The 12,772-nt window shown below is 41.1% G+C and overlaps 1 protein-coding gene across 3 annotated transcripts in view; it reads left to right on the forward strand.

Moving 5' to 3' along the window:
• Window positions 1–12,772, forward strand: part of DOCK8 (dedicator of cytokinesis 8) — a 99,452-nt gene that overhangs the window by 20,688 nt on the left and 65,992 nt on the right. For all 3 annotated transcript variants that reach the window (XM_074855384.1, XM_074855385.1, XM_074855386.1), the window contains exons 3-9: window positions 2,023–2,198; window positions 5,183–5,254; window positions 9,227–9,350; window positions 9,570–9,782; window positions 10,550–10,635; window positions 11,203–11,269; window positions 11,524–11,673. In XM_074855384.1, the coding sequence (XP_074711485.1) occupies window positions 2,023–2,198; window positions 5,183–5,254; window positions 9,227–9,350; window positions 9,570–9,782; window positions 10,550–10,635; window positions 11,203–11,269; window positions 11,524–11,673 (888 nt within the window). The remainder of the gene's footprint in view (window positions 1–2,022; window positions 2,199–5,182; window positions 5,255–9,226; window positions 9,351–9,569; window positions 9,783–10,549; window positions 10,636–11,202; window positions 11,270–11,523; window positions 11,674–12,772) is intronic.

Raw genomic sequence — 12,772 nt, forward strand, 5'->3', positions numbered from 1 at the left:
CACTTATATTTCCAGAACACTAAAAAGTCTCCAAAACTCAGCTTTAACTTATATTCCTATTTACAGTGACTGACGTGGCATATAATGTGTGAGCCATTGTAGCTCAGAGTTCCCCAGAGCTTTGTCACCGTTGAGCACCTTTGCATATTTCATAAATTGTGGAATTCCTCATTGTCCTATTGAGTTAAAATTCCTGATCTTGTGGGTGTAACAGTGTTATGTGCAAAGATCACTTCATGCTCAGGTGAAAATACTGTCAACTTGCATGAGAGCCTTGCATGAGTACGAATCGGTAATAATGAGTGAAGACTTCATGATTTTGGCCCACAGATTTTATTTGTGGAGAAGAACACTGGAGTATAAGGAGAATAGCTCCAGAACGCACGTTGGATGAGACAGTAGCCACAGTAACATTGAGTATAAAGGCAGTGTTGATATTAGGGACACTAAGTGCCTTATTTTCCCCACACCCCATCAACAACACCATAGAGGTAGATTATCTGATCTATGTTCAGACTGTTTATTGCTGGTAGCTGCAGAAGGCAGTCTTGTGAAAGGTGTTTGTGCTAATCAGTACAATGCAATCCTTGCTCTTTACAGACAAGGATGATTTGATAGCTAATTTTTGCTAGAATTCTTCCTCCTAGTAAATAAGTTATGCAGTGCTATTATTCTAATACTCTAGCTATTTTTCTGTGCTCTTACTGCACTGAGGTGTCCTCAGCCTTTTTGGACCTTACAGAACATAAACTATAGGTTTTCTAAAGCTGTAGCTTTTAGATCTATTTGTTACTTGTCAAGAAAATTAACAACAGGAGATCCTGAACTCTGTACTCGACTGGACAGATGTTTTAGTTTCTAAACATATACAGACTACTTCCGCTGGCTATATAGCAAGTAAAATAATTTTCAGTTTTATCTATACATAGAATAACATATACTTTTAACATATGAAGTCACATTTATGTGTTTGTGGAACATTTCTAGGTACCATATCAAACAAGATTTTCTGCCTCTGTTTTTCAGACTAAGCAAATAAAAAGAGCCAGACGGCTTCATAGTGTGTATGAGTGGCAGAGCTTGTACTTCTCTAACTTTGGACATTCTGTGTAAGACAGGCTGATTAGATGTAATCAGATACAACTCCTCTCTATCAGGGTGTAATGCCGTGTGCTGTAGAAACGGTTGATATCTAAGGTTTGCAATAATAACTTTAGTGGTTCCATGTAATCTTTCATGTAGTTGTTGTACTAACACTTGAAAAGTCCAGTAAAATTAGAACTCCAATAATATGCAAGCCGGTAACACTCAGAGATGGAAAATAATAGTTTCTTCTGATCTGGGGTATATCTTGCCCTCAACTTCGTTTGGAGTCAAAAGCACAAAGCATTTCTAATAGTATCTTTTGGGCACAGCACCTCAAATGAGTGTTATCTTCATGATGGCAGTCATGGTGCTTATAGTTTGTCCTTAGTATAACTCCCAAGGCTAACTGCCTTGGCCTCGTTATTGCTAGTGTCTTTCGTCACATGTGCAGTAGGGTCCATTGGCAGCTCCGTGCCAGCTGGAACTGCCTGTCACTATCATTTTGGTTACCTGCCCTTGTCCTCTGTTGTTCCTACTCACTGCTGCCTTTTTCATAACTGATTAATACCATGGATTGGATAAGGGACACTGAGTGCACTGCACAGGAATCCAGCAGAACACATCTGAGGGTATCCAGGACATAGCTCAGTCAGCCCTCCTTCTACCAGCATCTAGAAAATAGGTGCAAATTTGGATTTAGGTGGTTTTGTTTTAAAACATTTCTCTCTGTGTTCCCTTTCTTTTTGCAGCTGAATATTTCATTAGCAACTTTTCCCTTCATTAAATGCAGTAGCACTGTATATAAGGTTAGAAGCCTGTCTCCAATGTTTAATAAGTAATGGGGCAATGACAAGAATTAAATAAATAAGCCTAAGTTACACTATTAAGAAAAACCTTCTGTTCCTAAAATAAACGCCTCTTTATTTCTTCCTTTAGCCTTCCTTCTATGACGCAGTAGACCCAGTAGATTTTGAAGGCTTCCTAATGACGCGGCTGAACAACTTGGACTCAGAACTAGCGCAAGAACTTGGTGACTTTCCTGAAGATGACTTGGACATTGTCTTTACACCCAAAGAGTGCAGGACTTTGCAACCCTCTATGCCAGAAGATGGGTAAGGAGGCTTTCTCTCCCTCTGAAATGATGCAGGTTTAAAAATAGCTTTGAAGTTGTTGATCCAGACACCTTACTCTGCCGTCTGTCTAGCCATTATGCACTTGCTGAACTTTAAACATTTTAACTGTGCCATTGATTCTGATAGGCCTGTTTGCACACTTAAAATTATGCAAGCACATACATGACTTTCTGAGCTAGCTGGTAGCAGCAAAAGTGAGGTAGGTGTAGACCAGGAAGAAGAGTAAAGAAGGGCAGCAGGGTAGTATGAAAAATAATTTTGTAGCTGTGGTCTCAGAGGTGGAAGTTGATTCTGATCATATAGTAAGCATAAGATTGAGGTCTTCTTCTTGTTTCTTTTTTCCTTTTTTTTTTTTTTTTGACAGCTATGTGTTACATGACATTGATCAGATCACTGAGCATCTCTTTCTCAGTACCTTTCTTGCTTAAATGGGGGGAAATAGTTCGTACTTCACAAGGTTTGGAGAAAAAATAAGTGTTCATTTCTAATGTAGGAGTCACTTTTGGTTTCAGGCTGACATTAATGAAATTTTTCCGCTATTTTCAACAGTTTTTAAATTAAAATAGGTAGCATGTGTTGATACTGGTGCTTGGCCATACTGGAAATATTTAAGCTGGTTTGATAAACAGGCAAACTATGGACAACAGAATTTTTCAGAATGAGAAAAAGGGATGCACTGGAGAATTTTCTGATATGGTTTAGGAGAGTCCTATGCATTGTATACAAAATAGTCTTCCAGGGTTGTTTTGGTGTAAATGGTACCTTCAAGTAGAACCACAAAGGCAATTGAGTTTTGCAACCAGTAACAGCCAGGTAAGTGTGAAGTCAGGACCAGGTTAACCCCAAACTGCTATGTTTGCAAAGATGGCTAACTGTGCAATGTGTCTGGGATGGGGGGCTGACTCCTTCCAGTATATTCAGGAAATGAACGGCACAGTCTATATTTTCTGCTCTGCTAAATCTGAACACTGAAGGAACAGATATGCTTAGCTTATGGTGTCCTGACTCACAGGTTAGACCTGCATCCCACTCTGTTCCTGCAAAAGTTATTACAGCTTGCTGTAATTTAAACTGGCCAGATGTATAAACTAGAGCCCTATGCAACGGTGGTGTTTGTTCAGTGTTTTCTGCCCAACATACCAAATGCAGTAAGACTAAGCTGTGGGCTAGCTGAGAACCCATCTCTCTAAGTGAGATCTCAGCCTGCAAGTTCCTTCTTGGCCCAGTGCATCTCTCAGGAAGTTCAGGAGAGCAAAGGCAATAGAGATGAAGTGCCATGCTAGGTCACCTAGAACTCTTTAAGTCACATAGCTCCTCGGGGATTTTGTAACATTTGCACGAAAGGTGATTTTCACTTGATGTTACTCACAGAAAATGTTCTCATCTTTATAATTAATCCCTGTGGGTTGGGGAGAGAGCATGGATGTGGGAGACAGTGAATATTTTCGTGCTTGAGATTCCAAATTATTTAAATGATGAACACAAATAGTAAAAAATTATCCAACTTTAAAATGAGATTTAAAAGATAAGATGACCATTTCTCCCCTGTTTCCAAGGTTATTTCCCAACATGCCTGCTGTTTAAAACATCAGCTATCTGTTTTTCCTATAGGAGAACCTGTAGATTCACACTGTACAGTTTTAGGCCTGATTTGCACCAGAGTGACGTTAAAGGTTTTGTAAGGAGTCTGTGGCAAAGCTCAAATAGTCAATACCAACAAATACACGTTCAGCAGATTTTTTTACACAGCAGCTTCCCATTTAGCCGTTCACACAGCCATTATCTATATTAGTGCTTTCCCAGAAAATCTTGGCCAAGGATGCCAGGCTTCATTAGGGAAGGTGAGGGCACAGGAGAGGCATACACCAAAGATTCACCTGCAGGCAATGCAGTCTGTGGTGTCTTCCTGCAACCAAGAGCAGGAAACAGATACCACCTACCAATCTGGTTAACGTGCTGACTGCTTGCAGACATATATCCCACCTGAAGCACATGCAGGAAGTGACTGTGTGCTGTGTCAATCTGCTGGTGGCAGGGGCACACAGCAATATGGTAGTGGCCAAGGTTCCCTCCTGCAGTGCACGCGTGAACCCAAATTGGTTGTTACCTGGTCTTGGTAATCGGTTGCAAATCTGTTAAGAGTTCTGGGTGCTGAAAAGTATCGTACCTTTCACCCATTCCTGCATTTCATGTGTATCCTACTCTTTTACTCACTTGGATTGGAGGACATAACAAGTGATTTTGGCACAGGTCACTAGAATTTTTTAGAATAGGGATAGAGGAATTATGCTACAACATCATGACAGCAAATTCACAAACATTGACTTTAGCTTTTAATATTTCAGTTCCAGTCAGTATCCAGTCTATCAGGCAGCACTGACAAGGCCCTGCATTAAATGAGACTCATTTGAAAATCATAACATTAAATTATAACATATTCTTAGATCTTAAAGTTTTATTCTGCTAAGTGATTAAAAGCTTAAGGTCCCTTTTTAGAATTTTCTTCATTTCTATGAGAAGGAGGAAATTATACCAAAAACATACAAGAGACTATGTGTTACAAGAGTCCAGGAGCTGAAGCCTCTGGAAAAATGTCTCTGTAAGTTGACACTTCTTATCAAGTTTTAAAAATCACAAAGATGGGTACTTGGTATTATTTTATTTTGCTGTATTTTATAGCAACATTGGTCTTAGATTCATGAAATGCATAGTGTCGCAATGGTTACCTCTGTTAAATGTATATTTGTTAATTTATAAACACAGTAACAAAAGCCTGAATCAGGGAATTCATGCAGTACACAAAATTCTTTAAACCTCAAACAATAATTTAGCAGTCAAATAAATATACAGGAGAAGACTAATAGAGAGGCCTTTATCTGAACAGCATGTTTAGATAGATTTCTTTGTCCTTAAGGTATGACCAAGGTACTAAAATATTTACAATATGTTGCTTTTTTCCCCAGGGTTGAACTGGACTCACATGTCAGAGACTGTGTTCAGTCCTATATCCGGGAGTGGCTGATTGTGAATCGAAAGTAAGCTACATACAAGTAAATAAAATAGAAAATACCTTACATCTTATTTGTCAGAGAGGAGATGCATGCTGTAATAAGTAATCCTAAAGAATAATTATGTGAATCAGTGGCTGGAGACAAGAACGGACTTTTCAGTAGTATATGTAACTACATTGTTTTGTTTGAGCCAGTGAGCTATAGCTAAATATTGTTGCGTCTACTTCTTAATTATCAGGAACTCTGGGAATTAATTGGGAAGAAATTCACATCAACTGTCTGCAATGATGATTTATCTAAATCAGGAATACTACTACTATTTGATCACATTGAAAGGGAAGATAACAGGGATAAAGATTAAATTTGTATACTCTTCATTTTCCCTTCTATGCCCTGAAAATTCAACGTGATGTGATTTCTAATGGTGTCTGAGAATGAAATGGAGTGCTAGTAGCAAAAAAACAAGCATTATGGGCTTTTCCAGCAGTGATTGATTGTATTAATGGGATTATTAGTGTAACATCCAACTTTACTATTTTGCATCAGTAAGTGATTTCTGCATTTGGAGTCAGTGTAATTCAACACACAGAATTGGAAGAATTGGACCTGTAGTCATTTCAAGTGACTTTATTTTATTTTTTTTTTTTTTACTTTATTTTTACTTTATTTTACTTTATATTAATTTTTTTCATTTCATTCCATTTCATGTATTAAATGTGAAGGGAACTCTCAGTCAGTGCTTTCTGAGTGGAAGTGTCTGTCCCTAGACTCTGAGGGATGTGCTGTGCCAGTGAAACTCACCTCCTACCCCATCACCCACTCCATTCTTCAGGAAGAGGTTTTTGGAGCTCTGTTTTTCTGTGCCGCTTCCTGTTTATCCTCTCCTGCACTCATGCCCTGTTCTTGAGAAGCAGTAGTAGCAGCCGATGGTAGAGTGCTAGCACATTTGCTGCCATTTCATTGTGCCCCTTCGCCTGCCCTTGCTACTCTGTTTTTTTGACCTGAAGTCAGTGCCCTATGGGTTGACTCCTGGTGATTGTAAAGGAATTGCACTGTTTAATTGTGCAGTTTGTGCAGGGACGGAGCAGCCACTGAGGGTTATTAAGAAACTTCCTCCAGGGGTGCTGATGAAATTGATTGAGTTCTCGGAACTGTTCCACAGTGAGTCACTAAAAATAAGCTAGTGGGTTTTGCAGGCTCTCCACCTGCACTGCTCAGCACGCAGGCACTTGCTCTTTCATGCAGTACTGTTCTGAGCCACGCTGTAAAGAGCAGTGTGCAGCTTTGTCTGTGCACATGAGTAGGGAGCAAACAGTAAAGTAGGTGAGGTGAAAAATAGAACATGGCTATTTTTGCACTTAAGTGTGCTTGTAGAAATGTGAATGGAGCCATAGAAATACACATGCGTGAAAAGATTTGTCATGTGTTTTACTATTTCATTCATTTGGGTAAGGCAAATTTGCATTCAAAAACTTTATTGAGCAGCTGAGTCTGCGGTAAACATGAAGGGCCCTGCCAGAGACCTGAACTTTGGTGGCTGTGTCTAACAAAACAATCAATTTAGTAAAAATTGCAAAGAACAAGACAGTGTAAAAGATGATGCAGTGTCAAATAAACCAGTGATAGATTGTTATTGGGAGTTTCATGTTATGCTTGGACACTATTCTCAAAACAGTTATGAGAGGAAGAAAAAACATCAAGAGAGAGTGAGAAAAAGTAGTTGTAGAAAGTTTTCCATTGTTTTGAGAAAGGCTGGAAATCTGTAGTTGCCTACTTGGGAGACAAAGATTCATGGGACAGGTTGCTGAACATATGCTCTGGTGAGCTATGGATGAGGGGAGCGTGTAAGTGACTTTCATCCATTCATGGATGTGAAGGTTCAGAACAGAGATTGAAGAGTCTTCAGTGGATGGAATGAGTGGAGGTGGTCCTCGTGCCCCAGGGAGAGAGGTATATGACAGAGGGGCTGGACATAGATGTGTGGTCCGTGTGTTTTTGCCAGAGACTAAATGGGAGGCTTGTTCCTGTGCCTGTCAGTTTCTTCTTTCAGTTGTCCTTTGTTCCTTTTCCTTGTCCCATTTTCTTAATTCAGTGTGTGTCCATTAAACTGATATGTGTGCTAAAAGTAGGGTTTGCCTCTTGGTGAGTTTTAATTGCTACTGTACTTTTCAAAATAAGTAAGCAAGATAAATAGATTTTCCAGGAATGCTTTAGGGGAAAGGCATCTCTGGTGTAGCTGGTACACCACAGGGAAAGTATGCTCTTAGGTACATAAATCTCTCCACTAATCATTTGTTTGCCACCAGAGGTAGTGAAAAAATAATCAGCAAAACCTCTTTGGGATGCTGAAATGTCTTAAAGTAAACTCATGCAGAATTTGTGTCTTTCATTCTGAATTATGATGGTTCCAAAACAAGGTCACGTCCAAGGAGAGCTGGGATTGTACCTTTTATGACTTCAGTTTTCATTCGCAGTGAACTGATAAACTATTAAAATGCAAATAATTAAAATTAAAACACATCAGAGCATATAATTCAGTTACTCCCAAAATGTAATGAAAAGGTGTCTCCCTGATCAATAATTGTTTATCATGGTGTTGTGGTTTACCCCCAGCCAGCAACTAAGCCCCACAGAGCCGCTCACTCGCTCCCCCCTGGTGAGATGGGGGAGAGAATTTGAAGGGTGAAAGTGAGAAAACTCGTGGGTTGAGATAAAGACAGTGTAATAGATCAAAAGTCACACACGCAAGCAAAGCAAAACAAGGAATTCATTTACCACTTCCCATGGACAGGCACATGTTCAGCCATCTCCAGGATAGCGGGGCTCCGTCATGCGTAACAGTGACTTGGGAAGACAAACACGATCTCTCCGAACGTCCCCCATCACTCTGAACATCCCCCTCTTCCTTCTTCTTCCCCCAGCTTTATATGCTGAGCATGATGCCATATGGTATGGAATATCCCTGTGGTCAGTTGGGATCAGCTGTCCCAGCTATGTCCCCTCTCAACTTCTTGTGCACCCCCAGTCTCCTCACTGGTGTGGTGGGATGAGGAGCAGGAAAGGCCTTGATGCTGTGTAAGCACTGCTCAGCAATAATGAAAATGTCCCTGTGTTATCAACACTGTTTTCAGCACAGATCCAAACCATAGACCCATACTAGATACTATGAAGAAAATTAACTCTACCCCAGCCTAAACCAGCACAACTGGCATCTTTGTGAAAGTACTCAGATGTTTAGATGCTTTGGGAGTGTTACAGAAAGGAAAACGAACGAAGGATAGTGTTACTAAGGAGGCTGATTGCAGAAAGGCCATCACAGGATTTAACAAATTGCATTCTGAAGTGGAAGAAATACAGCTCTGGATGCGTCTGCTCTTTTTTCAGGGTACCTGCTCTTTTTTTTCCATCTGCTGCAAAAATGTAATTTGAAATAGGTATCTTGCTGCAAAATTTTGGGAAGTTGCTAGCAGAGGGGGTTACGTAGTGCCATAGTAATAGCCCTCCTCAAGAACAGGCACTGTTTGAAAGGTGTAGATTGTTGTATGTGATCAACATGGGATACCAGCTAGGTCCAGGACAAGAGCAGTAAGCTCTTTGATGTACAATTGTAGGAGCAAAGAGCCAGCCAAGAGATAAGTGATCCTGATCCAGGTTCTTAAGGTCACTGAAATAATCATCATGTCTGATGAGGAGCTCAGATCTGAATTTGTACCTAGGTCGGGTTTTGCTGTTGTGTCAGGCTCACAGTCTATACAAAAGTGATCTGATTGAATTTTCTTCATTTAAAACCATTCCTAGTATTAATTATAAAGTAGCAGTGGTGTGATAAAACAATTAAACATTGTGAGATGTCACATTTTTGCATAAAAGTTGTGTTGCTCTTTTGCACAATAATGTTTCCAGTTGCTTAATATCTTTTAAATCTGTCTTTTCTGTTTTATTTTCCCTTAATTCCTCCTCATGCTGTCCTGACTTGCTCGGGCTTCTCTGTGAAAGGAACCAAGGGAATTCAGATACTTGTAGCCTGAAAAACAAGGGATCCCGAAAAGATTTTCACAAGACACTTCAAAAACAAACATTTGAATCAGAAACATTGGATTCTGGAGATGCAAACTTTCAGGTACACTTTCTTCACTTTGGGAAAAGTGATCAAATATAGCAGCTTTCCTCAAAGGAAACATCCTAGGATGTCTGTAGTGGTGTCAAGAGGAGAGCCATGCTTGCCATTAGGCCTCATGGCAGAGGTAGCATTAAGGCCCTTTCTGCCAGAGAAGCAAAAGACGTTTCATGATGCATCGGTGTCCAAGCCACAGCTTCCTATTTTGTTGTTTTCCAACAGGCGGGTCCCCGACCTGTCCACACACTTCCCGAAGAGGCCTCGAGGACAACCCTCACCTCTTGCGACTTTGACCTGCGCAGCCTGCAGCCAGATCCCCGCCTGGAAAACCTGCTGCGACATGTCAGTGCGGAGGAGTTTGAGAGACAGAACGAGGAGGCACGGCGCACCAACAGACACGCCGAGCTCCTCGCCCTCTATCCCTCCGTGGATGAGGTGAGCTTGGGGGCTGACTGGCCCACAAGCCTTCCCGAGCTGGCCATGCCGGCATGTTTAAGGTTAAAGCTGCACCACAGTTGAAAAACAGGGTTTGTGGCCTGGGTACACATCTCCCTTGGATAATATACAGTGAGGGCATGTCACCATGGCCTCCTGTCAGCTATCTTGAACATGCATACAGGGCGTTGTACTCAGACTTGTGATGTTGCCTGAGGCTTCATTATAGCCCTCTCAGTGTGGGTCAAGCCATGTGCTGGTAATACAGTTGTTTCACAGAATCACAGAATCATCAAGGTTGGAAAAGACCTTGAAGATCACCTAGTCCAACCATTAACCTAACACTGACAGTTCCCAACTACACCATATCCCTCAGCGCTATGTCAACGCGACTCTTAAACACCTCCAGGGATGGGGACTCCACCACTGCCCTGGGCAGCCCGTTCCAACGCCCAACAACCCCTTCTGGAAAGAAATGCTTCCTAATATCTAGTCTAAACCTTTCCTGGTGCAACTTGAGTGTCAGGATGCTACCCTTCACTGTAACACTTGCTTGGGGGCCAGAAGTGTAAATATTCAGTGTAAATGCCAGATGGGGGTCAGAATCAATTCTCTTTCATCTCTGAAGAGATTAAAATACCTGCTGAGTGGGAGAAGGTGCTAGTCTGTAGCAGTGGCCCAGTTAACATCCCATAAAGGTTTTATGTAAATACATAAATTTACAATTGTTTTAATCAAGTATGACTAGAATAACTGTTTAATGGTAGGAAGATGCAGTGGAGATACGGCCGGTGCCAGATCGTCCAAAGGAACATCTGGGCAACAGGATTTTGGTGAAGCTGCAGACTCTGAAGTAAGTATCCTTCACAGGCCTTGCTCACCATTTCTCAGTTCATACCAATGTACTGCTGCCAACCCTGCTACACCACTGCAGGTGTCCTGTTCAGCAAATGTTTACATGCTTGCTTGTTCATTCTTAGTGTAGTATCATTTCTATACATCATTACAGAAGTCTTTAATTTGTCAGGGTGAAAAGGAGTTGGGAATGAGCCCAAATTATATATTTCCAATAAACTAGATTGGTCTCCGTACATGCTAGGGGACTTGATAAACAGGAAAAAAAAAAAAAATCAAGGAAGGTATAACGGTTTTTAACTGATATCTGAGACCACCTTTCTGACAGATTTAGAAAATACATTGCATGCAGTTTACTTCCCTTCTTTTCCTCATGAAATCATCTAATAAAATGCACTAACAAAACAATCCTCCAGACTCTGAGAGAGCTGTGGTCTGGAACTAAATATTTCTCCTTACTTTCTAGTGGAAGTGCCAGTCAAAATACAGCCCTTTGATTTTTTTTGTTATACAGAGTCATAAGAGTGCAGTATTAATCAGTGTCCTGTGTGTCTTTCCTTAACAGGTTTGATATAGAGATTGAACCTTTGTTTGCATGTATAGCTCTCTATGATATAAAAGAAAGAAAAAAGGTAAGTATGCATACAATACTTTTGTTCAGTTGGCTTGGGTTTTTATCTCGGGAGTAATAATTTAGGAAAACTTACAAAAAACATGCAAGTGTTTCATACATGCAGGATTCTTTTTATTCAAAGTCACAATGTTGCAATTGTTTATTTTATAGTTCCAGTTACTATTTTAAAACAAAATTTGATGCATTTTTTCTTTCAATACATTTTCTTTTTCTTTTCTTCTTTAATTCTTTTAATTTATTTTTCTTTTCAAGATCTCAGAAAATTTTCATTGTGACCTCAACCCTGATTCATTAAGAGGATTCTTGCGTTCTCATACCCCCTCCATTGACTTGTCTACTCAGGCAAGATCGGCAGTATTTTCTGTCACGTATCCCTCATCAGATATATATCTAGTAATAAAGGTATGTTACAGTGCTACTTCAACATTGTTCTTCCTGTTCCCAGCTATGCCTGTTGTCTGAGTTTGTGGAGCTGACAAACACAAGTTTCCTGTAGCCAAGATGAATTCTGATAGTTTTTAATAGTACATGTGCAGTTGTCCACTGGTGTATCTGTATATATTCATATATCGTGTATGTCTGTGTCTATATTCAACAAGGCCAAGTGCAAGGTCCTGTACATGGGTCAGGGCAATCCCAAGCACAGACACAGTCTGGGCAATGAGTGGATTGAGAGCAGCTCTGTGGAGAAGGACTTGGGGGTATCAGTGGATGGAAAACTGACAGTGAGCCAGCAACGTGCACTCACAGCCCAGAAGGCCAACTGTATCCTGGGCTGCATCAAGAGAAGTGTGACCAGCAGGCTGAGGGAGGTGATTCTCCCCCTCTACTGCACTCTCTTGAGACCCCACCTGCAATACTGTGTCCAGCTCTGGGGCCCCCAACATAAGAAGGACATGGACCTGCTTGAGGGGGTCCAGAGGAGGCCATGAAGGTGATCAGGGGGCTGGAGCACCTCTCCTGTGAGGACAGGCTCAGAGAGTTGGGGTTGTTCAGCCTGGAGAAGAGAAGGCTCCAGGGGGACCTCATGATGGCCTTCCAGTACTTAAAGGGGCTACAGGAAAGATGGGCAGGGACCCTTCATCAGAGAGTATAATGATAGGATGAGGCATAATGGTTTTAAACTGAAAGAGGGTAGATTCAGATTAGATATAAGGCAGAAATTCTTTCCTGTGAGGGTGGTGAGACACTGGATCAGGTTGCCCAGAGAAGCTGTGGCTGCCCCCTCCCTGGCAGTGTTCAAGGCCAGGTTGGACAGGGCTCTGAGCAACCTGATCTAGTGGAAGGTGTCCCTGCCCATGGCAGGGGGGTTGTAACTAGATGATCTTTAAGGTCCCTTCCAACTCAAACTGTGCTATGATTCTATGATCTCACCCCCAAGCTAAGGTGCCCTGTGTTCTAGTTCTTCTAAGTATATAGAATTTCCTATCTGTGCGTAAGGGAAATTTAAAGTAAGTGTAATAAGCCATTTATTAAAATTTTAATCACATTCTGTGGAGGT

The sequence above is a fragment of the Strix uralensis genome, chromosome Z, assembly GCF_047716275.1.
Source record: "Strix uralensis isolate ZFMK-TIS-50842 chromosome Z, bStrUra1, whole genome shotgun sequence".
Classification (NCBI taxonomy): domain Eukaryota; kingdom Metazoa; phylum Chordata; class Aves; order Strigiformes; family Strigidae; genus Strix; species Strix uralensis.